The sequence below is a fragment of the Canis aureus genome, chromosome 37 (assembly GCF_053574225.1).
Source record: "Canis aureus isolate CA01 chromosome 37, VMU_Caureus_v.1.0, whole genome shotgun sequence".
NCBI lineage: Eukaryota > Metazoa > Chordata > Mammalia > Carnivora > Canidae > Canis > Canis aureus.
The window spans coordinates 1792501-1820004 of record NC_135647.1 but is presented as its reverse complement, the minus strand read 5'-3'; the positions used below and the strand labels follow the sequence as shown (position 1 = coordinate 1820004).

At 41.4% G+C, this 27504-nt stretch overlaps 2 protein-coding genes across 4 annotated transcripts in view; one reads left to right on the top strand and one right to left on the bottom strand.

Annotated features, from left to right (window-relative positions):
* ZNF391 (zinc finger protein 391) overlaps window positions 1-3248 on the top strand; it is a 40792-nt gene extending 37544 nt beyond the window's left edge. The window contains exon 6 of the transcript XR_013373607.1: window positions 867-3248. The gene's annotated coding sequence lies outside the window, so the exon portion shown is untranslated. The remainder of the gene's footprint in view (window positions 1-866) is intronic.
* On the bottom strand, window positions 56-24714 carry LOC144306511 (uncharacterized). Of its 3 annotated transcripts, none has more exons than XM_077885905.1 (6): window positions 24235-24714; window positions 23844-23987; window positions 16342-16409; window positions 8076-8202; window positions 7665-7760; window positions 56-4518 (listed from the first exon to the last, which is right to left on the bottom strand). In XM_077885905.1, the coding sequence occupies exons 2-6, from the start codon at window positions 23848-23850 to the stop codon at window positions 2561-2563; spliced, it is 2256 nt and encodes a 751-aa protein (XP_077742031.1). In that variant the 5' UTR covers window positions 23851-23987; window positions 24235-24714; the 3' UTR covers window positions 56-2560. The 3 variants fall into 3 exon arrangements, with proteins under 3 accessions (XP_077742031.1, XP_077742028.1, XP_077742030.1); XM_077885902.1 differs by having other exon boundaries at window positions 24283-24714; XM_077885904.1 differs by having other exon boundaries at window positions 24528-24714.
* Window positions 24715-27504: the final 2790 nt, after the last annotated feature.

Genomic DNA, 27504 nt, shown 5'->3' with positions numbered 1-27504 from the left:
TAAATGGTAATGCTACTTTTCATTGCTTCATGATCATTACAGTATAGGCACTCAATTTGAAAGATCATTTGCTTTTATTATTATTATTAACTGAGGGTATACTGGCAGTCCTGTTATGCCAGCGCAATGAAGTTTGCCTTGATGATGATGTGATTTAACTTTTCAAAAGCTTTTGACAAGGAGCTTCATCAAAGTTTTTTAAAATTTATTTATTTGAGAGAGAGAACAAGAGGGGAGAAGCAGAGGGAGAAGGAGAAGCAGACTCCCTGCTAAGCAGGAAGACTGACATGGGGATAGAGCATGTTATAGTATAGTAGGTGTTTGTGGCATATAATCAAGAAAAAAAAGACTAAGAAACCACTTAAATTAATTTCTCTCAGTTCTTAAAATAGGGGTGAGGGGGAAGAATGTACATGGCTAGGGGACATGTCAGGTGATGAACACTTTCACTCTCCACCATGTAGCATTAGATTGATTGTGTCTGAGCAGCAGCAGCAGTTGCCAATCTGCCCACCTGGGGAACTTGGAATGTATTCTGGGACAACTAATAGAGATGTTGTTTTTTTGAGCTACTCAAAAAGATACAGAAATATCAAGGTCATGTTAACTTCAGGAGGCTCCTTGCTTCTCTATTCTCCAGGCCTGTATTATCTGGGAGTGATTATTAGCACATTTACAAACTGAGCAGATGGAGGACAGGCAAGCACAGGGAAGGCAGAAAAGAATTAAGTTTGGTAGTGATCACATACCCTTGGTGCTTTGGATCTGATCTGACAAAATCTATGAAGAGATCAAATTAGTGGAACAAAGTGGGATCCTTCTGGGTTAATGACAAATTTCTACATAAATTCTACTCCTTCATTTAGTAACCAGTGGCACAAGGACGGGAGTCTCCCATTCCACACGGCCTCTAGTGTTTTCCATTGTGGGATCTCCTCTGGAAATGAGAAGACCCTTCACACAAGTCCAGAAACTTCATTGCTGTGGGAGGGCCTTGCCCTGTATCCTGAGATCTCTCCTCTCTGCTGGTTTCCACATCTCTACAGTGGGAGCACTGTAATTCCTCCATAATGGAAGCCTTGAGAAATTAATACCAAGATGACATTCCTTTACAGTGATTTCAACTTACAACGGAGAAAGGTCCTGAGATTTGAAATAGCTGCCTTACTTCCTGAATTTGATCTGTTTCTGTCTGGCACCTTCAGTTAAGGAAGGGACAAGATTCCAGCGTAGGTTGCTAGCATTTAGATAAGCCAAAGACTGCACTGATTATTTTCACTTGAGAAAATCTGCAGCACCCCCTCCTCCAAACCTCCTCTGTAGAAGAGTCTCGAACGTTTCTGTACTACCTTCTGTTCTCAAAGATCTCCATTCTCAAGGCCAGGCTGGGAAATTGTCAGTTGCTCTGAAAAGAGCTGCCTGATAATTAGACTAGATTGCGAAGGAAACATAGGGGCCTTTCTCTTCCGTGCTTGGCCCATACAGATTTCTGGCTTGCATGCTATCCTGACCAGGTTGGCCACCACTGGCCATACAGGCTGTGGGCTGCACACTGCCAGGGGCATCGTTAGCCCTGTCATCTGCATTTGGTAAGCAAATAAAATGACCTTTAAAAAGCTGTTGAATTTCTGTACTTCAGTGAGGAAATAAATTAATCCTACCTCCCAGAGCTTGTGAGAACCCAACTTACAAAACAAGATGGTAGTCAAAATTATGTGTACAACAGCTAATCTCTGAGGCTCCTGGGAGGAGCCACATGACACAGCTATCAACTAAAGGAGTGGATAATGAAATCTATTCCAGTTCTTTCCAGGTGCATATTAGGAGTTCAAAAAACATACTAAAGCCTGGCCCCTACCCCCTGACCAATTTAATTACGTCTTCAAGGGTGGGGCCTTGGCAACAGAATTTTATAAAGTTCTTGAAGTGATTCCACTATTCAGTGAAAGTTAAATAACACTGGTTTAGCTATGGAAGGGGATCTTTGTGATGAACTTCTAGAATGTTAAAACGTGCTAAGAAGAGATAGTTAACAGGAAGGTTTAATACTTGCCCTGAAGTGAACTATTATATTACTGATAAATTATTAAGAATTTTTTACAATTATTTTTATTAAGAACCAGTAAATCAACTTAAATGCATCAGAACAGGAGCATAATAGATCCTCAGTCTAGTTACTGAAGCACAAATGCTTTCTATTAGCAAAACATGCATAAATACACACACTCTAGATGCAACATAGGAAAATGCTGATGTATAGTAACCCTGATCAAGAATATATTGTGAATATTCAAAACTGGAATATAAAACTCCAAACCACTTCTGAAACCATCTACTCCAAACCCCTCATTCACAGAGCAAACTGAACCTTAAAACGGTTGAATTTTCCAATGTCACAAAGTTGCTTAAAAACATAATCGGATTACTTCAGCCTGATGTCCTTTCCATTCTATTGTGTGACAGTGTGTGACAGTGAAAAGTTAAAATATTTTAAGCACTTTCTCAATTCCTCTGGTTCTTCAGTACTTAACAAAAGGACAAACCAGACTTCCTCAAAGAGTCATATGCCAGGGTGCAGTCTCTGATGTTTGTTGAGAGCAGACCGGTATCTGAACGCTTTTCCACAATCATTACAGCCAAAAGGTTTCTCTCCTGAATGGATTCTCTGATGCTGAATGAGGTATGTGCTCTGGCTGAAAGTCTTCCTGCATTCATTACAGTTGTAAGGTTTCTCCCCCGTGTGAGTGTTCTGATGTTCAGTCAGATGTGTGCTCCGGCTGAAAGCTTTGTCACATTCGTTACACTTATAGGGCTTCTCTCCAGTGTGAATTCGTTGATGCTGTGTCAGATGAGAGCTCTGGCTGAAAGCCTTTTCGCATTTATTACACTGGTAGGGTTTCTCTTCTGTGTGAGTTTTTTGATGTTGAGCAAGAGATGAACAGTGCCGGAAGGCTTTGCCACACTCGGCACACTCGTAAGGCTTTGCTCCTGTGTGGATTCTCTTATGTTGTGTGAGGTGTATGTTTTGGTTGAAGGCTCTCCCACATTCATTACACTTGTAAGGTCGCTCTCCAGTGTGTATTTTCCTATGCTGAATAAGGGAGGAGCCATAACTGAAGGTTTTCCCACACTCATGACACTGATAGGGCTTCTCACCTGTATGAATTCTCTCATGTTTAGCCAGAGATGAACTCCGAATAAAGGCTTTTCCACACTCCTTACATTCATAGGCTTTCTCCTGGGTATGCGTCTTCTGATGCTGATTAAGGTTGGAGAGGTAACTGAAAGCCTTCCCACATTCACTGCACTCGAAGGGCTTTTCTCTGGTGTGGATTCTCCGATGCTGAGTAAGGGAGGAGCAGTAACTGAAGGCCTTTCCACATTCATTGCATTTGTAAGGTTTTTCTCCAGTATGAATTTTCAGATGTTGAGCAAGGGATGACCAGTAACTGAAGGATTTTCCACATTCGGCACAGTCATATGGTTTCTCCCCCGTGTGTGTTTTCTGATGTTGAGTGAGGTTTGAGTGCTGGCTGAAGGCTTTCCCACACTCGTTGCACTCATATGGTTTCTCACCCGTGTGGATCATGTGATGACGGATAAATGTTGAGGGACCATTGAAGGCCTTTCCACATTCATTACATTTATAGGTCTTCTCCCCGGTATGAATTTTCTGATGCTGAGTAAGATGTGTGCTCCTGGTAAAGGTTTTATCACATTCATCACATTTAAAAGGCTTTTCTCCTGTATGAATTTTCTGATGTTCCATAAAATGGCCTCTCTGGCTAAAGGCTTTTCCACACTCGTTGCAAGTATATGGTTTCTCACCCGTATGAATTCTCTGATGCTGAACAAGATGGGTCCTCTGACTAAAGGCTTTCCCACATTCATCACATTTATAGGGTTTTTCTCCAGTGTGAATTCTTTGATGTTGAGTAAGAGATGGACCCTCAATGAAGCCTTTCCCACACTGATCGCACTTATATGGTTTATCTCCAGTATGAATTCTTTGATGGTTTATAAGGTTCTCACTCCGACTGAAGGCTTTTTCACATTCGTTACATTTGTAGGGCTTCTCTCCAGTATGTGTTCTCTGATGGCGAATAAGAGCTGAACAGTAGCTAAAGGCTTTCCCACATTCGTTGCACTTACAAGTTTTCTCTTTTTTAACTGGATTTATATTCTGTTTGACACTTGTTTTGGTAGAGGTCTCTTCTGGAGATTTTTCTTGTGTTATAAGGTTTGAACTCACACTGATGCTTTTCTCACAGTCATTAGTTACAGGGCCTCTCTCCCAGGTAGGTATTTTATTTTCAGTTATTTTTATTTCTCTTGCCAGGGTCTGTTTGTTTGCCTGCTGCTTCTCTACAATGCTCTCATACTCCCAACTTTCTAAAAAGTTAGAACTGCAAGGATCATCCCTCTTGTGTTTTTCCACAATTGCCTCGTCAGATGGCTGCTCTTCAGAAACATCCAGCTCTGGGACTGATACGCTATTTTCTGGTCTTGTCTCACAGTCTAAAAGAAAAAGAAAATGTCTATATTCTCTAAATGCAAGGGGAACAAATAATTGCCTTTGTTAGAAGGACCTAACAAAGCTGAGAGTAAAGCTCTTAGGAAATCTTGAGGATTTTCAAGTATAGCCTATTATTTGGGGAAAAAGTTGGAAAGAGATAAGGATAATGATAAATAAAATATGAAAGTGGCAAGAGAATGTCTCACTCAGTTTATAGATGATCTCTGAGAACCAGGAAGGTAATAATAAATTAAAAACTGACCAGAGCAATGGCAGACAGCCAGGGACACTGGCAGACTAAGGCTGACAGTGTGAACAGGACTCCTTCCCAATGTGCACAAAACAGAAATCTGAGACAAAGACTTCAAGTGTGGACAACTATGGAAGACCCGGCTGACCCTGAAACAGAGGGAACAGCTACATCTCCGCCAGAAGTGCAGAAGGCATACCCAGAGCACAGACTTTACGGGAGGAAGAGAACAAGTTCAACTCTAGATGTTTCAAGAATTAGGAAGAGAACAGAGGGACTAGACTGGAGTGGTGTTTTCGGGGGTGGAAGATGCCAAAAGTAAAAGCACCCAGATGTTCAAATGTCAGATAGGAAGGACCAGCACTGACAAGGGAGCAAAAGAATAGACGAAGCAATAGGAATGTATGCAAGGAAAGAACACTCGGGGGGCAGGAGGGGGGGTTCCTGAAGGTGGGTAACAGTAGGCTAGATAAAATATACTAATGAAAGTGAGCAGTTCATCAGCACACAAACAAGACAGCAAGGCACATAACCAGGAAGTGCAGTGTTGCTCAAGACAGGAAAGATGACAACTAAAGAAGCAGGGGACTCAATGCTAGTAGATTCAGTAAAGAAAAAACCACATGGCTTTGGTTCCTTCCACTGGTGACAGGAGAGGACAGAAGATCCCAAAGAACCCTGAATCCCTTATGCTGCCAACCTCATGGCAATCAGCACCAGCATCACTGCAAGCATGCACCATGGGGGAGATGGGAAACAGCTTCCCACCCCCTCCATTCTGGCACCCTAGGTACCAGCACAATGCAAGGAGGCACAAGCAGACTCCTAACAGCAGTACTTCTCCAGCACAGACCAAATTAGTGCAGCACAGGTTTGGAGGAATGGCCATTTGTTCAGTATAAGAAATGGGTATGTTTTCACTAATAGAATGATGCCAAGATATATTGGAACAGCAGATGGCCACAAAGAATACCTCCCAGAAGTAGTTCAGAGTGAAGAACACAGAGCCCATGGGGTCTGAGGCCATTAAAGGGGGAAAGGGTGTCCAGCCCTGGAGCTGTAGTTGAAGGCAACAAACACAACAGACCATGACCAATGTTATCCACATTGTCATGTCTGAGATCAGTGGTGGGGCAAAGAATAAAGGATTGGAGCCAGTTCAGAAGGCCAGACTGAACAGCACCAATCCTACTGCTGAAAGGAATTCTCACTTTACTAATGCAAAGCTGTGGGCATCAACCACAATATTGCAACACCCCTATGGATAGGAAAATAAAGGATGCTGACAATCTGGCTGCAAAAGACCAAAGTAGACCCATAAGACAGAATACATATCAGGGTGACAGGTCTGCATTCTGTGTGTATGTGTGTGTGGAGGGGGCAGGTCTCCACAATAGCCCAGAGAAGATGGCATAAGGAAGGTAAGGAGAATGATACAGACAAGGCCCACGACCAGCAAGCCACCTCAATGTAGGTACTCAGACAACTTCCAATTACCTGTACATATCTGTAAAACCATAAACTATTCTTATGGAGATTAAAAACAGCAAATCAGCAGTTAAGATTAAGTCTACTCTGAATGCTAAAGAGGGAAGGCTAAGGGCTAGCTTACCAAGACTACCATCCTGTGGTCCTATTCCAGTAATAAAAAGTAAATCAGAGAATGGAGTCAAATATTTAAGTGATTGCCTTCTGCTTACCCACCAGATCACTGGGACCTATGTTATTATCTACACAACATGAGGTGTCTAGTATTATTTTTACCTAAATAAATCTCTTTTTGGTAATGACTAAAGCATTTTGTGCAAAGTCTAGGATTTTTTAATACACAAATATTTTAAAATTGCCTTCTATTGGTTCAAGTTGGGATTTTTAAAACTTTAATTTGTAATAAAATCTGACAACTTTTTTCCAAAAGTTAAGCATGACTTAATAAAGCTCTTAATCTGTCTCAAAAAAATCACTTTTCTAAATTGTGTTCTATAAAGCCATAAATTTTTACCTTAAAATCTTAAAGGTGAAGAATGAAAAGAAGGAATCATGTTTGGGAGGGTGGGGGGAGTTAGAATGCAACCCTGCTGGAAATTCATAATGCCCAATTATATATATAAGAAATCTCTGAGTGGTCTTTCAGTAAGAAACCTGCTAAAATTTTAGATAACCCAGCACTTCCCAAATTTGAACATGGAGTGCTTTTTTTTCTCCCCATAAAAAAGAACTCCCATTCCCACCTCATTGATTCTGGAGATATATCCCTTGCCTAGTGTGACTAAGTTTGTATATTTTTTCAGGGTCAGGTCTTTAAACTCTGTGCAGTTTGGGAATTCCTGGTTTACAATAAAGTTATTCATAATTTCAAGTTGTAGGATCAGAAGCTTAAGGAATAAGTGATTTAAAAAATGAAGACTGCAGGTATGGAACTCACTTTTGTAGAGTTTGGGTGGGAAAGCAAGGAGGCATATTGGATGGTGGCCAAAAGGATGAACAGTATTGAGTAAAAGCATTTGGAAATTTAGAGTACTATTTGTTTGAAGGTACTAGCAACAGAGCCTGTAGATCCAAAACAAACAAACTGTAAGGGCTGAAAAGTGGGTGATAATTAAGAGACTAGGATAATTAGGGACTAGGAGGTGGGAAAAGATGGAATCAAGAGTCCAGGTCAAGAGGCAGCCTTTAGTAAAAAGCAGGAACAATACCTCCTCTGAAAGGAGAATCAAAAAAGAAGGTATGTGGAGACCATTAGTGTTCTGACAAAGCTCAAGAGTCCATATGGATTCTCATTTCTCTACAGGAGACACTAAAGAGAGGCAAGTACATCTATATTTCAGGCATAAAACCCTCTTATCAAGCTAATGGTTAGAGTTAATGATATTCATCCATCAGGTATCCATTACTTACCTCCAAAAGTACCTACTGGAATGCCAGGTTCAATGATCCATGGTTCCGTCCCTTGCTCTAACTGGGAAATCACATCAGGTTTGGAAACTTGGAGTCCTGTTCACAGGAGAAAAAAAGGTTCCTGACTACAGTAAGAGGAAAGTGCTACATGGGATAAATCTGATGGCAGTGAACAGCACATAAAGGCTTGATGTGACAAATTCCCAAACATGGTATAAATTGGGAACCAATATGGGCTTCGAAAAATTACTAGTTTGTACTTCTACTTGCTAGGAGAGTAGAAACCTTTTCAAAACCTTTCAAAATTTAGGAATCTTAGGTTCCTTAACTTCATCAAAGGCAAAAACTCACATAAGCACAAGAGACCCCTCCTCCTGCACACCCGGATGTTCACTCAGAAATCATCCTTACCTATGGAGACCAGGTGGGTATAATTTTCTAGTGTCACATCCCTGAACAAATCTCTCTGGAAGGGATCCAGCTGTTTCCATTCTTCCTGGGTAAAGTCCACGATCACATCCTTGAAGGTCACTGATTCCTGAAATAGCGAACATATTTCTCCTCAGCCATAAAGCATTTACCTAGGAAAGGGGTAGAGTTTGCAATACTGATGGAAGTAAGGCAAAAGAACAATGGGGCTAGGTGAATGACTTTGATGTTTCCTCTTTGAAATCAACATCAAAATAGTGCCTCATTCACTGCGTTACTGTGAGAAATTGATAAGAAATGTTCAACATGAAATACTTATTTAAGGTCTGGCATAAAACTAGTGCTAAGTCAATGTTGGCTACATAGTTCATCACCATCATCACCATCTCTGTGATCTAAAATACAGAGTATTAATACTACCTATTAACATCAATAAAAGCTTTTACTACCCACAGTGTTTAAGAATAACCAAAAATGTTTTTGAAAGAATCTGGGGGAGGAGACTTGCCCTACTGCATTTCAAAATATACCAAGAGGGAAATTAAAGGGGAGTGGCCTAGTATGGAATAAAACTTGATGAAACAGACCCATGGTTATAAGAACTGAACAGGATTAAGCGACTTTCAAATTAGTTAAAAAGAGCTAAATTAGCCACTAAGTAGTATCAGAACAAATGATTGTCTATTTGAGAAAAAAATTAAGGTGAATTTCTTACTTCGTGGCACACAAAAATGTCTGTTGGAGTAGAATCTTAAAGGAAAAGCAAAAATAGAACAAGAACTAGGGTTTATAATACGCTTGAAATGAAAATCCGAACACAAAGAGACTGAAAGATATAACCACATAAAAATGTAAAACTTCTAAAATAAACTATAAACAAAAGACAATATCATGAATTCCAATAAATAGAAAAAAGATGAACCCACAACAATAACGACAACAAAGCCAACAACGCAAAGAGCAAATTCACCCAGGACAGTGTTCTATAAGCCCTCTATAAAAAATGAGATACAACCAGACAGCAGGTTGGCTAATGCTGCTAAGTGTACATGGGCAGTGAGGTAGAGCAGCCCTGGACCCAGTAAAACTTTAAAAGCACCTATCACTCAATCCAGTTTTATTGCTTATAGGCATTTATTCTCCAGAAGCACTCAGAATGCAAAGACACATGCACAAGTACCCTTGCAACACTGTGGAGGGATAAAAAGCAAACTTAAATGTTCATTAATAGGACAGTGGTTAAAGAATTTATGGAATATCCATACTGAAGCCCTTGATAAGGACATTATTTTTTAAAGATTTTTTTAAAAAAATTATTCATGAGACATAGAGAGAATGGGAGAGAGAGGGGGGCAGAGGGAGAAGCAGGCTCCATGCAGGGAGTCCGATGCGGGACTCGATCCCGACACTCTGGGATCACACCCTGGGCCAAAGGCAGGCGCTCAAAAGCTGAGCCACCCAGGCGTCCCAATAGGGACATTTTTAAAATGAAGTATCTCTAGATGCACTGATTAAGAAATGCATGGGATATTAAGAACAATATATATGGCATGATCTTGTTTTTATTTTTATGACTAGGAAGGCTTATATATAAACAGGAAAAAAACCTGAAAAAAGACATTACCAACATTATCAGTGGGCCTGTGTGGTGGGACTTGGAAGCACTACAGGGGATGTCCTACCTTTGCTTTGTTCTGTATTTGAAACTGGGTGAGTTAGTTTTGTTTTAAAATTGGTAAATCAGGGGCACTGGGATGGCTCAGTCAGTTAAGGGTCTGCCTTCTGCTCAGGTCATGATCTTAGCGTCCTGATATCGAGTCTCACGTTGAGCTCCCTGCTCATCAAGGAACCTGCTTCTTCCTTTCCCTCTGCTCATGCTCTATCTCAAAATGAATAAATAATATCTTTAAGAATAAATAAAAATAAAATTGATCAATCAACACATGAGACTTCTGTTTCTGACGAGAACAGAGCAAGTAGACTAGCTCTGCCAGTGTCAACAACTACCCAACTGAACAATCTATCTGGAACAAATGCGTTTATATTTGAACAGCAGGCAGGACAGACGATCACGAGCTTCACAACACCCTCAGCAACCTGCCTGGAGGCACCCCAGGCTGGAGGGGAAGGAGGCAGAGCCCCTAAAGAATGGTGGTTTTACTAAGCTCAAGACACAAAAGCGACTGCTGAAGAATATGGATGCAGGGAATCTGCAAGAAGATACTGCAGAGTGGGGAGCTATACAAGGAGGAAGTTCAAAAACTGGTGCCAATACTATGGTCTCCACAGACAAGATGCAGTCAGCAGTATGACAGAGGGATGAAGAGACATGCACGCTCAGCTCCCACAGACGGTGCCAACACATTTCAGAAGGAAGGCAAGTTTACCTGTCAGGAAAGAGCAAAAAGCAGCAGGTCTGATTGTACGACCTTTACTAATCTAACAGGGAGAACCCGATCCATGTTTCTGAGCCTTAAGCTCTGATAGCTAATGTTACATCGTCACTGACTGATGGCATGACCGCGTGCCTGGAGGGGGATGTCCCAGACTGTCAGCACTGTTGAAAGTGCAGATGAAGGCATCATGCACATACAGTGCCTGCTCTGGGATCTGCACCACAGCTGCTCAACGGCACGTATGTGCCGAGGGGGTCAGTGCCTTTTTAAAAAAAAAAAAGATTTTATTTATTTATTCATGAGAGACACAGAGATAGAGGCAGAGACACAGGTAAAGGGAGAAGCAGGCTACCTCCTGGGAGCCCAATGCAGGACTTGATCCCAGGACCCCAGGATTACGACCTGACCCAAAGGCAGATGCTCAATGACTGAGCCACCCAGGCACCCAGACCAGCTCCCTCCAGGAACTCTGGCCTCCAAGACTCAAGTGGCTTCCCCAGGTAGACATTTCTCATATCTCTGTGGATCACAGCTAGAAACAAAGTGTCTTTGTGCGACCATCATGGAGGGAGGACTCCGAAGCCTGCACCTGATTTCTCTAGATTCCACTCGTGAACACCTTTTTCTTCTGGATCCTGTTGTGTATCCTATGTTGTAATCATCTTTAGCCCTAAGTCATGCCACTGACTTGGGGACTCATTTTAGCAAATCACTGACTTACAAGGGTGATGATCATGGGGCTCCCTGAAAAACAGTCCCAGAGTAAGGCTGGGCTAGATCAGCCCTAATAAAGCTTGTGATTCAAAAACAAACCTCAGAAGGATCGGGCTGTGGTCAGGATGAGAGTAATAAGACTGGATTCACATTCCTGCATGAAATAACAAAAAAACTCTAGGCAAAACATAGGAAAACAGTTTCCAAGCAAATGATCTCATACAACAAAGAACAGCGATCCCGAAGAAGTAGTACACCAAAGAGGTGAGTCACAATTGCTCCAGCTTACTGCCCTGAGTTTCCAGACAGGAATGCAGAGGTGGAGCACTCAGGGGCTGCCCCAGGGCTCCCCAAGCTGAGAGTCTGGGGAAGCCAAAGGGACTGGAGGTCACAGGACAGAGTACTACAGGTGAGAGTCACATAGGAAAGAAGCAAGGAGGACTTGGCAGAGCACCATCAGTGGGAGGTTGTGAGAGACCACCCAAGGCTGGGGAAGAATCACCCAAAAGGATTCAAGAGAGTAGTACTGGTGCTCAAAAAGGGCCGGAAGTAGTCTCCTTTCCCATTGGTCAAACTGGCAAGTTGCACAGTTCATTAGACACTGGGTAAGATACTGAGCGAGGCTGTGTCTCAACAGTGGGACCAAGCAGCCGGAGACCACACGTTGCTCTGCTTCACCTAATAAATCTTAGAAGCCAGATCTGAAAAGAAACACACTGTTTCAAATAACTCAACTGCATCCCAGAGTAAGGCTCAAGAATATTTTATAGAAACACAAAAGTACACAGAACCCAATAAGGTAAAATTTACAGTGTCTGCCATTCAATCAAAGATGATCAGGTCTGCAGAGAAGCAGGAAAATACAACTTGTAATGAGGAAAAAATTAATCTGTTAAAGCCAACCCAGAACTAACACAAATGCTAAGACTAACAGATGACAGCAGTAAAAATTATGAATGTATTTTGTATGTTCAAAACGTTAAGAGACATGGAAGATATTTTCTTAAAAAACCTAAATGGAATGTTTAGAGCTAAAAATGAGAACGTTCAGAGATGAAAAGCACACTGAATAGTATTCACGGCAGATCAGGCATCGAAGAAGGAAAAATTCATAAATTCAAAGACAACAAAAATAGAAAATATCAAAAGTGAAACAGGAAAACAGAACTTATAAACAGAGATGGCATCAGAGAGCTATGGGCAACTTCAAGTGGCCAATATGTGTGCAACTGGAGTCCCTGCAAACAAAAAAAAAAGAGAGAGAGGGGAATAGAAAAAATTGAAGAAATAAAGCATAGCTCTTTAGTTTCTAAACCTGATGAGAAGTATAAACCCACGGATCTAAGACACTCAATGAACTGCAATCCTACGAGACACAAAGAAATCTACACCAAGGCACATCCTAATCAAGTAGCACAAACCCAGTGAAAGAGAAAATCTTACAAGCATACAGAGCAACGAAGACACATGAATGTAAAGGAACAAGGACGAAAAAGGGTAGATGCCTTTTTGTTGGAAGCAGTGCCTTTTTTCTTTTTTTTAAAAAGATTTATTTATCCATGAGAGAGAAAGAGAAAGAGGCAGAGACACAGGCAGAGGGAGAAGCAGGCTCTGCTTCTGGGTCTCCAGGATCACGCCCTGGGCTGAAGGCAGCACTAAACCGCTGAGTCACCTGGGCTGCCTTGCTGGAAGCAATGCAAACAAGAAGAAAATGGAGAAACAACTTTATATACTGAAAACTGTCAAACTAGAACTGAAACAGAGGAAAAATAAAGACTTCTTCAGGCATAAAAACTTGAAGGGATTCACGACCAGTGGACTGCACTATGGGAAATTGTAAAGAAGCCCTTCACACAGGAGAACAAATGATGCCAGATGAGAAAAAGGATCTACAACCAACATTTCTCAACCTTATCATTACTGCTATTTTGGACCAATCATTCTTTTAAATCACTGCAGGGGCAGCATCATAGGCATCACCCCACTGGATGCCAGTAGCACTTCCCACCAAGTTGTAACAACCAAATCTCCTAACATTTCCAAATGTCTCAAGGGTCAAAATCACCCCTAAGTGTCGATCACTGATATACATCATAAAGATTAAAAACACCATGGGATGCCTGGGTGGCTCAGCAATTGAATGTCTGCCTTTGGCTCATGGGATCGAGTCCCACATCGGGCCTCCTGAATGGAGCCTGCTTCTCCCTCTTCGTATGTCTCTGCCTCTCTCTCTCTCTGTATCTCATGAATAAATAAATAAAATCTTTAAAAAAGAAAAGATTAAAAACACCAGAAATCTAAGTGTGTGAATAAATATATATAATTTCTTATTATTTATTATATTTCTTTAAAAGATAATTGCTTAAAAATATCAAGTATTGTGGGGTTTGCAGCACAAGTACTAGTAAAGTATGTGACAACAATTGCATTAAAAACTGGGAAGAGGGCAGCCCTGGTGGCTTAGCGGTTTAGCGCCCCCTTCAGCCCAGGGTGTGATCCTGGAGACCTGGGATCAAGTCCCATGTCAGACTGCCAGCATGGAGCCTGCTTCTGTCTCTCTCTCTCTCTGTATCTCAAATAAATAAAAAATATTAAAAAAAAAAAAAAAAAAAACCTGGGAAGAGAGGGGCGCCTGGGTGGTGCCTGGGTCAGTTAAACATGTCTTTGGCTCAGGTCATAATCCCATGATCCTGCAATCGAGCCCCATGTCAGGCTCCCTGCTCAGTGGGGAGTCTGCTTCTCCCTCTCCCTCTGTGCTCTCTCTCTCTCAAATAAATAAAATCTTAAAAAAAAAAAAAAAAACCCGGAGGAGAGAAATGAAAGTGCACTACCATGAGGTTCTTCCAGTCTTTACGAACAGGATTATCACTTGAAAGTAAAAGGCGATAAATATGTATACCTTAAGCAACAAAAAAAAATAACAAAGGGTTATGGCTAATAAGCTAATGAAGAAAATAAACTGGAATCCTAAGCAACATTCAGTTTCCAAAAGAAGGTAAGAATGGAGGAAAAAGGGAATGAAGGCAATACAAAAAGAAAAAGCTAGATGATACTTAATCACATCAATAATCATATTACACATAAATATCACATTGAATGTAAAATCATATTAATAAATGGTCTGAATACCCCAATTAAAAGGCAGATTGCCAGACTGCACTGAAATAAGGAAAACCCAATGAACTCCATATCACCTACAAAAAAATATAAAGACACAAATTAAAAGCCAAAGGATGAAAAAAAGATATGCCATGCTGACACTAATCAAATATCAAAGTAAGCTTCAAAGCAAACAATAAAAAGTTCATTTTTCAATGATAAATAAGGTCACTTGGTTAAGAAGACATAACAATCCCACATGTTTATGCACCTAGTTGCAGCTTCCAAAGACATGAAGGAAAAACTGATAAAATTGCAAGGAGAAATACACAAATCCACATAATAAATTTCAATATCCCCATCACATTTGACAAAACAAGTCAATAGAAAATAAGGATATAAAGCATCTGAACAACACTCAACCAGCTTGACTGAACAGATACCTGTGGTAGATGGAGTAGTGGCCCTCCCAAGACATCCACATACCAATCCTTCAAACCTATGAAATTATTACCTAAAACAAGAGACACTGCAGATGTGATCATGTTGAGGACTTGAAGATGGGATAATGATCCCAGATTACAGGGGCGGGCCCAATGTAATCAAGAGTCCTTGTAAGAGGGAAGCAAGAAGGTCAGAGAGCAGATGTGAAGATAGGAGAAGAGTCACAGAGAGATTTACAGATGCCACTAATGGCTGTGAAGGTGGAGGAATGGGACACAACAAGTCCAAGAAAAAAGAAGCTGGAAAAAGTAAGGGAACAGATTCTGCCCTACAGACTTCAGAGGAATGCAGTCCTGCCAACTCATTTGGACTTCTGACCTCTGTAACTGGAAGACAGTAAGTGTGTTGTTTTAAGTCGTGATGCTTCTAAAAGGAAACTAATGCATTCTTAGAATACTCTACCCAACAACAACAAAATATACATTCAAGTCCTCACTGCTCATTTACCAAAGTAGACCAAATAAGGGCAAAAGAAGTCTCAAATTCAGTAAGATTCAAGTCATACAAAGTATGTTCTCTAATTGCATATATTCACTATCTTGATTATGGTGATGGCTTCCTGAATACAAAGGTGTGTCAATACTTACCAAGTTATACACTTCAAATATATGTAGCTTATTCTCACATTATACCTCAATAAAAACAAAGTGATACCAGAAGTACTTGAGCTGAAAGTGGGAAGAACTGGGATCATTTCCTTGATAAGATGACTACACTGTGGGGCAGGAAGTAGGGAAAAAGTCTAAGAAGGAGTCTGATGAAGGGAGGCCTTGAGGTGAATCACTCCTGCTGGAACAATGGTTATTTTTTTTTTCCAATGGTTACTTTTTTTGCCTAAATTCTCAGTTACTGGTTTTTCCTAAAACAAGATCCTGTCCCTTTCTCCCTCAAAAACCATTAATGGTTCAGAAATGGCCTACAGAATAAAGCCTTCAACTTCTCATCTAGACAACTGAGGCCTGCCATATTTCAACTTATTTAATTAATCATTTGTTTACCATCTGCCAAAATAAACCAATCTTTCTAATTCCCATGTAACACCTGTTAATTCTAGTGACACTTTGCTCAGTCTTCCCCATAGCTAGAATCCAACCCATCTCTCCCACATTACTTGTCTAAATATCCAAATGTCCCATATCCTGGGAGAGGTAGTGCATATCCCATTCCCCTTGAAACTCTCCTGACCCCTCCACACTACACATTTGTGCATTCTTTATCTTTCACAGTACTCATTTAATTTTTATACTTATCTGTTCTGGTTTTTAGCAGTCAATTAGTCTATTCAAGTAAAGGATTAAGTTTTGCACTCCCTTTGCTCTATCACTGTTGGAGCATGACAAGACACCAAGCAAGAGGGTAAGTGGTGAACATGTATTAGTGATGCTGGAGAGACAGAGATGCAAAGACGGTCACTGAGCAGTTGGGAGCCCAGAATGAATTCCCAACATTGGTTTTTATAAATGAACATATGCCACAGCAAAAAATTCGCAATCCATTGTGCAGACTAAGATGGCATTTCAGGAATTCCAACTTACTTGAAAACTGGTTGATGCAAGTAAAGTGTGTCCCGCTTGGAGGAGGGCAGGCTCCGGAGAGGAAGGGTCTGGAGGAGAAGAAGAAACACAATGAATCCTGTCCATAGTAGCTGTTCCCAGCAATCTGTTAAGTTCAGATTCTCTTTCCATGTGAAAATAGTATGAACTATGCCATTTCCTTACTTCTCTGAATGCAAAAAAATAAGCAGGATCATTGAGGACTAGGGCCCCAGTACACCTCATCAGTAGGCTTGGGAAGTAAAGCATGACTGTGACATTCACTGTTCTGTCCCCTAGATATGTACAGTATCCCTCAACTCAATATGTTCCATATTAAGTCAGGCAAAGTATTTCCACAGCTTTCTCTGCTACATACAACATCTGAATAAATAATACAATTACTTCCCAAAAGTCTTCACAGGTCCTTTGAAACTCTAAATATAAAAATTTGTATTAGTAGAAATTAAATATCATAATAGCATATATTACTTATACTACCTACCCACCAGAAAAATTAAATTGACATGGTCAGTACTAACTGCTGCCAACCACGTAGAGCAACTGGAACTTTTGTGCATTGCTGTGGGGTGTAAATTTATCAAACCCATAGGAAAACTGTTTTTGCAGTTATATACGAATGTTAAACATATGCTTGTTCTGAATTCAGCACTTGTGTGCATACAACCACATACAACCACAGAAGTGAAGGCTCATGACCACCTAAAATCTTGTAAAAGACTGTTTATAGCAGATTTATTCATAAGATCCCCAAATTGAAAATAGCCCAAATGTCCTTCAACAGGTGAATGGATAAATAAACCACAATATTTTCATACAACAGAAAAGAATGAGCTATTGATATACCTAATAACATGGATGCACCTCATGATGCTGAGTAAAACAAGCCAAACATAAAAGAATACATAACTATATAATTCCATTTACATAAAAAAAACAGACCAAACTGACCTATGGTAATAGTAGTTAGAACAGTGGTTACCTCGGGAGGGATAATAACTGGACAGGACCATAAGAGAAAGTTCTGGGGCATCAGAAACATCCTACATTTTACTGTAGGTGGTGATTCCACTGGTATATAATATATAAAAATTAATCAACATAGAGTTGTGCACTTAATATATGTAACTTATACGTCAATAAACAAAAACAAACTTTGCTTTTGGGAAGGTCTATTCAAAGTAATGGTTAACAGGAAAGCCCAATTCTCAGAAAGCAGAGGAAGCAATAAAAGAAGCTATTTATTATTCTCAACTTAAATTTGATCAGTAAGGGAAAACTGATTTGTAATAAAGACCTTGAGGAAAAAAATGAAGACGTGATTTTAGAATTTTTAACAGCAAAGGATTTGTTGTGCATATACAGATATGTAACCAAGACTTTAGGAAAATAGAATCAAGAAAAATGTCTCAGGTAAAGATGCTTCTGACCTCAAGTAACAGAAACCAACAGAACCAACAACAGTGAGACCTGCAGAAACCAACCATGCTGGTTATGGTGAACGGCAATAATAAATGCTCAGTAAATGTTACAAGTGTTATGATTATAAAGGCAGAGACACATATGAAAAGTAATCCTAACTATACAATTGTGAAAAAATCCCAAGAAGAAAAAAAAAGCAAGGACTCAAAATCATTCTGGCTGATTTACATTTATAAAAGATACAACAGGCAAAGAATTGAATAATGATATCAACGTGGCAGATTAAGAGTGTAAAAGGACCTTCCTTGTAAAAGAACATGGATTTAGACCATCCCTGTGGTGAGGGTATCTCTGTGGAAGTCCAGGAGTCCAGGAGAGAAGTTTTGGCATATGGTGGAAGCAAATAATAATAATCTAGGACTGAATGCACTGATGATGTAAGAGACAGTTTCACTTTGTGTCACAGCCCCCATCCCCACAGTGTAAAGCTCATAGCCAAGAGAAACCTTCCAGGCCCATTATTTCTCCCAGATAGTAAAAGTGAGAGTTGGGCACTCAGCTTCCCTAGTTGTGTGGGATGCCACCAAAAAGACCCACTTCCTTCTCATCCCTCCAGAACACTGAAGTGTCCAAGGGACTGGGGGGCAGGGAGCAGCTGGGGAACAGCAGTCTATACTCTTGGAGGGCACAAAGGACCACAGAGCGTACTAGCCACTTAATGGACTCCATTAGGAAGCCTGCCAAAGAGCCACTAGGGATGCTCCCCCGCACATTCCCCCACCTAGCCTATGGGCACCCCAATGGTCTACATGCCTCACCTGCACACCCTTCCTGTGGCTGGCTCCCTGTGTAAATCCCTGATGACAGCGAGAGCAAGTCAGGCTCTTGCCAGCCTGACTCTGCAGGTCTGGGCAGAAAGCACTAAACCCTAAGCATTCGTACCACCAAGGGAGAGCAAATGGGAGTCTGCCGCCACCTAGCCTCGCTCTGCAGGACTGAGAGGAGGTATGCAATTTTAAGAAATCCTCCCCACAAGGGAAGAAAAAGTGTGGGGCAGACATATCCACAGAAGGTCTGAGAACACCTGAGCATCCATAACAGGGCTGACAGAAGGTACTTTTCTTCTGAAGCCAGTAACTAAAGACAGGAGGAGGAAGTAACTGCTTCTTCAAATGCAAAGACATAACCCCAGACTTCAAGAAACATGAAAGATCAAGAACACATGACATTACCATAGAAACACAGTAATTTTCCTGTAACTAACCCTAAAGAAAAGGAGATTTATGACTTACACAATAAAAACATTCAAAATAGTCATTTTAAAGATGCTCAGTGAGCTATAAGAAAACACAGAAAAACATGTAAATGAAATTAGGAAAACAATATACAAAACTGGAAGTTTAACAGATAGATAGAAATCATAAACAAAAAGCAAAATGACAAATTCTAGAGCCAAAGAACATAATGAAATGAAAAATGCAATGGAAGACATCTACTGCCAACTGGACCACGCAGAGGAAAGAACCTGGGGGACAGAACACAGGTCACTGGAAATTATCCAGTCACAGGAGAATACAGAAGAAAAGGAGTAAAAAAACCCGATGTAGGATACCATTAAAAGATACAACCCAGCCATTACTGGAGTCCCAGAAGAATAATGGGGAAAAAGGGACAGAATGCTTACCTAAAGAAATAGTAGCTAAGAATATTCCAAGTCGTGGCAGAAACTAGGACCTCCAAGTTCATGAAGCTCAGAGGTCTCCAAATAATTTCCACTGAAAAACATCTTCTCTAAAGCACATTATGATGAAACTATCTATGATCAAAGACAAAATTATAAAAGCAGGAAGAGAAAAAAGTGCTAAAAGAGAAAAACTACCAACCAAGAATACATTACCCAGCAAAGTTGTGCTTCAGAAATGGAGAAAGACAAAAAACCTAAAGGAGTTTGTCACCATTTGTTTACAAGAAATACTGAAAGACATCTTTCAAGTTAAAATGAAAGGATGCTAATTAGTATCACGAAAACAGGATATTATAAAACACACTGGTAAAAATAAGTGATAGTCAAATTCAAAACACCCTAATACTGTAACATGGTTGTGTGTTCAACACCAATTTTTATGTGATGGTTAAAGGACAAGAATATTAAAACTATAGCTACAATAATGTATTAATAGATACAAAATATAAAAAGATGTGAATTGTGACACCAAAGACATAAAATGGGAGGAGCAGTAAAAAGGTAGAGGGTTTTTTGGTATGCAATTGAAGTTAGTTATCAACTTGAAACAGACTGTTTTATCTAGCTGTTTTACATAAGCTCCAGGATAACCACAAAGCAAAACCTAGAGTATACACACAAAAGATAAAGAAAAGGAAATCAGAGCATACCTCTCTGGAAAATTATTAATTCACATAGGAAGACAGCAAAAGAGGAAGAAAGGAACCAGGGAAGTATAAAACAGCCAGAAAGTAACTAATAAGGCATTAGTGGGTCCTTAGTTACTAATAATTAGACACAAATGGATGAATTTCTCTAATCAAAAGGAACAGAATGGCTGAATGGATAAAGAAAATCAGACCCACCTATATGCAGCCTTAGAAGAGACTCACTTCAGTTTTAAGAGCTCACTAGACTCAAAGTAGATGGATGGAAAAAGATATTCCATCCAAATGGAAATTCCTGGGAAACTACAATAGATGTAAAGTCACAAACTGAAAAGAGACAAAGGGGCCATTATGCAATGATAAAGGAGTTAATTCATATATCCAGAGAATATAATAATTATAAATACATATGTACCTAACATCAAAGCTCCTAAATCTGTTAAGCATATACTAACAGATTTCAAAGGAAAAACAGACAACAATGTAGAATAATAGTAGAAAACTTCTGGGCAGCCCAGGTGGCACAGCGGTTCAGTGCCGCCTTTAGCCTGGGGCGTGATCCTAGAGACCCGGGATCGAGTCCCACACCGGGGTCCCTGCATGGAGCCTGCTTCTCCCTCTGCCTGTGTCTCTGCCTCTCTCTCTCTCTCTCTCTCTCTGGGTCTCTCATGGGTAAATGAAATCTTTAAAAAAAAAAATAGGAGACTTTAGTATCCCACTTTCAGCAATGAATAGATCATCCACAGAAAATTAACAAGGAAACCTTGGACTTGCACCTACTTTAGATCAAATGGATCTAAAACATATAATACAGAACAGAATACACATTCTTCTCAAGGACACAAGAGCTTTCTCCAGGATAGATCACAAAACTAGCCTTAGCAAATTTAAAACTAAAATCATATCCACCATTTCAACAAAAATAGTATAAAACTGGAAAAATTCAAAAATAGTGGACACTAAATAACACACTCCTGAACAACCTAAAGGGTCAAAGAATAAATCAAAAGATATCCTGAAACAAATGAAAATGGAAACAAAATACCAAACATATGGGATGTAGCAAAAGCAGCTCTGAGAGGGAATTATATAGTGCTTAATGTCTACATTAAAAAAAAGAAAGATCTCAAATAAATAACCTGGCTTTACACCTAGAAAAGGAACAAACTAAGGCCCAAGTTAGCAGAAGAAAGGAAATAAAGATCAGAGCAGAGATAAATGAAATAAAGATCAGAAAAATAACAGAAAAGATCAATGAAACTTAAGAGTTGGTTTTTTGAAAAGGCAAACAACATTGAAAAACTTTTAGCTAAAGAAAAAAAGGAGAAAAAGTTTAAATAAATAAAATCAGAAATGAACAAGGAGACATTACAACTCATACTATAGAAATACAAAAAGGATCAGAAGAAACCACTGTGCCAACAATGTGGATAACCTATAAAACATAAATTCTTAGAAACATACAACCTAATAAAACTGAATCATGAAGAAACAGAAAATTTGAACAGACCAATATGGAGTAAGGAGACTAAACCAGTGATTAAACACCTCCCAACAAAGACAAGCTACGTATGAAACTGTTTCACTGGTGAATCTAATATTGCTAGAAAAATTAATGCCAATACTTTTCAAATTCAGCCTAACAGCATATATAACAAACCTAACCTACAGCTAATATCATAGTCAATGGTGAAAGGCTCAGAGTTCCCTCTAAGATAATCGACAAGAGGAGGTAGCCCACTCTCACCTTTTCTATTCTATTTGGCATAATACTAGAAGTCCTAACTGGAATGATTAGGCAACAAAAAGAAATAAAGCCATCCACACTAGAAAGAAAGAAATAAAATGATCTGTTTGCAGATGACACACAGAGAAAAATCTTAAAGACTCATCACATTGGACAACTTAAACTTACACAATGTTAGGAGTCAAGTATATCTCAGCATAGCTGGAAAAATTTTTTTCTTAGCAACATTTTGTAGCTTTTAGTGTACAGATCTTACACATACTAATTATATTCCTGTTTCATATTTTTGGTGCTATTATAAACAGAACTGTTATTTTTTTGGAACTTACAATTGTTTACTGATAATGTAATGAAAGACAGTTCATTTTTTAAATTAAACTTTTTGTTTTGAGGTAATTTTAGATACACATGAAGTTGTTAGAGATTCTCTGCACTCTTAAAAAATCAAGGACTAATATAAGGTAGAGCTCAAACCTACATAAATAAGTGATGTTAAAACTTTTAATGATATTAAATTCAAAAAGAAACTGTGATAATAGGTTAAACCAAACTTCGCTGCATACCCATACTTAAAGAATGTAAAAGCAATGACAATGCAGAGAAAAGTCTAGTGATATATCACACAGCTCTGTCCTAACTCTGACCTGTTCAAGGACATGAAGGAAGAAATAGAAGGAATATTCATTAACGATGTCAGTGACATCAAGTTGGAGAGTTAAAACACTGATTTTTTAAAAATTTTTATTTATTTATGATAGTCACACAGAGAGAGAGAGAGACGCAGAGACATAGGCAGAGGGAGAAGCAGGCTCCATGCACCGGAAGCCCGACGTGGGATTCGATCCCGGGTCTCCAGGATCGCACCCTGGGCCAAAAGGCAGGCGCTAAACCGCTGCACCACCCAGGGATCCCTAAAACACTGAATTAATGAAGATTCATAATTATTTTGACAGGTTGGAAAATGGCCAAAAACCTGAACAATCATATATGTGAAGTCCTGATATTAAAGATAAAAAACAATGATCTCGCACAAGGATGGCATAAATCTAGTTCACTACAGTTTATGTAAAAAAAGATCTAGGGCTTACCACGTAATATTGATGATTTTTTTCAAAGCAAATATAAACTGATTCTAAACAGCAGAAGTATAAACCAAACTCAAAGAAGTACTTTTAGGTACTAAAGGTCTACGGAATTTATCACAAAAACATCTAAAGAACTATGTTTAATTGCAGGCAATGCATTTTAAGAAGCAATGCTCTCGGGCAGGAGAGTCTTGGGAAAAGAGGTCCAGACATATCATATGAAGACCCATCAAAGGAACTGAGGCTGTTTTGCTTAGAAAAGAAAAGAATTTGTGAGTAGGTGTTTTAACAGCTGAATTCACATTCTGCAGGGCAGTAATGTCTCTTGCTTTTGGAGACTAAGAACTAATATTCAACATAGAAGTTACAGGGATAGGCACTTCTGCCTAACATAAGGAACTTAAAAAGGGGGGGGGGGCGGAAGAGCCACCAAGGGAATAGTGTGCACCCAAAACGGAGAGTTTAATGCCACACTCCATCAGTATGCATAGGCTTAGCAAACGGCCATCTGCCAGGGATACTATCCTTCTTGTATTGAAGGGACGATTACCAAGATTTTTTCTGACCACAAGATTATTTTCATATCTAAGAAATAAAAGTCATGTGAAAGAGGATCACAGACAACCTGAATCATCGCTCCTTTTCATTTCCCAATCCCGATGCCAGGGGTAATGAACTCTTCCTGCAAGTCTCTCCATGTAAACCTAAGTAAGGATCTCGCACCATTATGCAATCCAGTTTTTCTCTATCCTTGAGATAAGGCTCCCTCTTTCCACCTCTACCAGCTGTCAAGTATTTGATCTTCTTTTGCCCCCATTCCATCCTCGGGTCCCCACTACCTTCCATCTCAGGAGCTCATTCCGTTCCTCCGGAGCCTGGACACGAGGGTTTCCCGAGCAGCGTCCTTCCAGCAGGGGCCTCGGTCTGGGGTTCAGCCGTCCAGCAAAGAGCAGGAGCCCTTCCACACGCTCAGGCTGGCGGCCCTGAAAGACACACGGGGTCAGCAGCCTGCGTCACAATCGCACTTCAGAGTTTTGCACTGTGGCTCAGAGAGCCTTGGAAAAGAGAAGTGCCCGCCGAGAGCCAGTGCACAGGCACTCCCGCTGGACAAAAAGAGAGTGGGGCACGAGGACGCAGGTTCAGCTCCAGATGCAGAGGAACCCTCGGTGCCCCCCCACCCTCACCCCCTACCCAACGCTGGCGGGAGCGCGCCCAGGCCCGGCCCGTTACCTCCGTGCACACCGGCGGGCTCCCGCCCCGGCTGGGAGGAGGACACACCTGTTGCGGGGAGGAAAGGCTGGAAGGTGGACAGACAGGGCGGGGCCGGGTGCAGATCCTTCCTCTTAGGCCGGAACAAAAGAACAAAGCCTTCCAAGGGATCAGGGCGGAACCGCCCCGCATTGAAAAAAGAGAGGGGCTCTCCCTCCGAGGACTCCCCGGCGCCCTCCCGCAGAGGCCGCGACCAGCCCGGCGACCAGGGTGACGTCACGCGGCCGCGAGGCTGACGGTTGCCATGGTGATACCTGGGCTTCCCTCCCTCTAGGGCGATCCGCGCACTCGGATCCCGCGTCCGGAAGCACTGGGACAATCACCAGACGTAGAGAAGGGAGCCGAGGAGGTTACACTTCCCCAGCGCCAACCTCTTTTCACGCCTACTGCCGCTTCAACAGCCACTTCCGGTCGCGCGGAGAGAACCCCGCCCCCGCTCGTGGGCAGCGTTCGGCCGTGCCGGGCAGACACGCAGAACTACGATTCCCAGAGGGCATCACGACGCTGAACCCCATTTCCCAGAGGCCTCAGCCAACGTGTAAGTTTTCCCATTGGGCAGGTCTCCCCGCCAATCACGGGCTTATAAACGCCTCCAGTGGCAGCAGGGGAACCGCGGGCACTTTCAAGTTTGTGTGACCGAGCAGATTGCGAGCAATCCGTGTCTACACTTGTAGATAGTCTTAGAGCACACACAAGCACTCCACGATGTATTATTTGCCTTTATTCCTCTTCCTGCAACCTAGGGAGTGCTCTGCTGCTTCGTCATCTTAAAAATTCTGCTCGTGACCTGTAATGTGACTTTCAGGGCTCTCAGACCGGTCCCAGAGGCCTGTGTTTTCTAAATGCTGGAGGAACCTGGGAGGTGTGGTGTCGGCGTTTTGCTCCGGGCACTGCGTGGTTTCGTCCTCCGTCAGCCGGTCGAGTGGAGCCCGACGCCGGGTCGCCAGCGTGTCCCTGGCACAGGAGGACCCCGTGGAAGTGGGGAGGGTTTCTGTGTGTGGTTCCCCAGGCACTTCCGAGCTGTGGACCCCAGCTCTGGGGTGAGGGCCAAGGTCAAGTTAGTCCGTCTGCTGGCCTGGCCAACGGGAACACTGAACTTGGAAATCCTAACACGGAGTAAATGGAAAACATCCACACAGGGAAAGGAACTATCAACTGGAAGCCTCCAAGAGCAGATGTCAGGAAGGAGCTGAGGTCAAGAACAAGCTCTCAGTAGATGGTAAAAAGACATTGCTTGAGTGAAACAGGATAGAAAGATGTGGAAACCAGCTGGAAAAACAAAAAACAAAACACGAGAAAGACATTCTAGATGATAAAAGACAAAAATATATACCAAGCATATTTAAAATGAAGCAACATAAAGTCATACTGGAGAAGAACTGGATCAACTCTATGAGAATTGAGTCCATTATGTGTAGTAGAATATTCTTCTCCAGCTCTTCCATGACTCAGAAGGAAATGATAAATGAAGTAGAAGAAAAGAAAGTGCTATCTGGCTATCAGGAGAGGGCCATACAAAATCAACTATGATTTAACACTTTCTATATACCAGGCACTGTTCTAGGTGCTTTTCGCCCTTTAATTCCTAAAACACCCAGTGAAGTTATTTCGGCATTATTATTCCTACTTTACAACAAAGGACTTGCCCAAGATCTCATAGCCAATATATGGGGAAGTTGGGACTTGAATTTAGTAATCTGATCCCAAAGTCTCACTAGACTCCCAAGTAAAGATGAACAATTTCCTGAGTTTAAGAATACATCTCTCATTCATTGCTGTCAGGAGGACTCTGGGAGACAGTTTGAAGTTTCTCATAAAACTAAACATACTCTTATGATCTAGCAATCTTACTCCTTGGTATTTGAACAACTCAATATATTTACACAAAGCCAGCACACCCATGTACTGAACACTCCAATTTGAGAACCAAAATCATCACCAGGATCCCAGAAACTCCTCCCAAGGGTAATTATTATTCTGATTTCTAACAGGATAAGTTAGTTTCACCTGTTTTTGAACTTTCAAAAAATAGAATGCACTACAGTCTGTATTCCTTTGTGCCTGGCTTTTCCTATTCAATACTGTGTGAGATTTCATCCATGTGATTGTGTATTCTTGTAATTCCTTCTACTCTGTGTTGTGAAATTACATCATATGAGAAAAAAAAAAAAAAACTCAGTTTGTCCTTTCAACATTAAATGGACATTTGAGTTGTTTCCAAAGGTTTTGTTTCCTGCCACTTGCCATGGATTCTCATCCTTTACCTAGATCCACTCCTCCATAAAAAAAAATTTTTCTGTCAGTAAAACAGTTGTCCGTATCTTGCTCGTTGGTACCCTAAAACAGTCAGTTGATTAATAATTTTAGTTCAAAGAGTGCATCACTCTTTGCTGTTTTGAGGCGTGTTTTTTTTGTCGTTGTTTTGTTTTGTTTTTGTTTTTAATCTATCACAGAAGGTCCGGGATATTTCTTCGGTGTCTAACCTTAATGAAAGCTGGGGTTCCAAATGACTTAAGCAAAAATAAAAACAGCCCTACATGCTTGATAAAAAGTGTACGCCAAATAAAAAGTAAGTGACATGTATAAATTATGGATGATAACTAGTTCCCGTCCGTCCCTTCAGGGCTGGCTGTCCCATCAATGCACACAATGCCTGTCTCTCCCCTTCTCATCTCTTCCTCCTCTGCGTTCGGGCGACGTGATTTCTCCATTTGCGGTCGTTCTCTTCTTTCCTTAGATTAGCACACGAGACCCAGTAGACAAAAACCGGTGCACGGGACGGGCTCAAGGAAAACACCTGTACCCCCAGCCTCAGCCCGCAGCCGGAAACCCAAGACGAGGAAGGGAAAACATGCGAGCATTTGCGAAACTGAGCAAACGAGCGGCTGCTTTGGCCAAGATTCAGACCAGAGTCGTCCTCGAGGACGGTGGCCGGGCTCCGGGCACCTGGGACGCGCGCCTGGCGGACGCGGTGGGTCCCCGAGCGGCTCCGCAGCCCTCCCGGCGCCCTCCACCCTGGACACCCGTCAGCGGCGAGGGGCGCCCATCCACTCCGCTCCCCTCTCGGGGGCCACGTCGCCCCCCCAACCCTCCCCGGGGACCACGGCGGCGCGCCTCAGGGCTGGAACCGTGGCAGGGGACACGGGATCCCGCTCCCGCGGCCGGAGCGCGTGGCCGCCGCCCGAGGACGCCCCTCCCGTCGTCCCGGGGGAGCGCAGGGCTTTCCGGAAC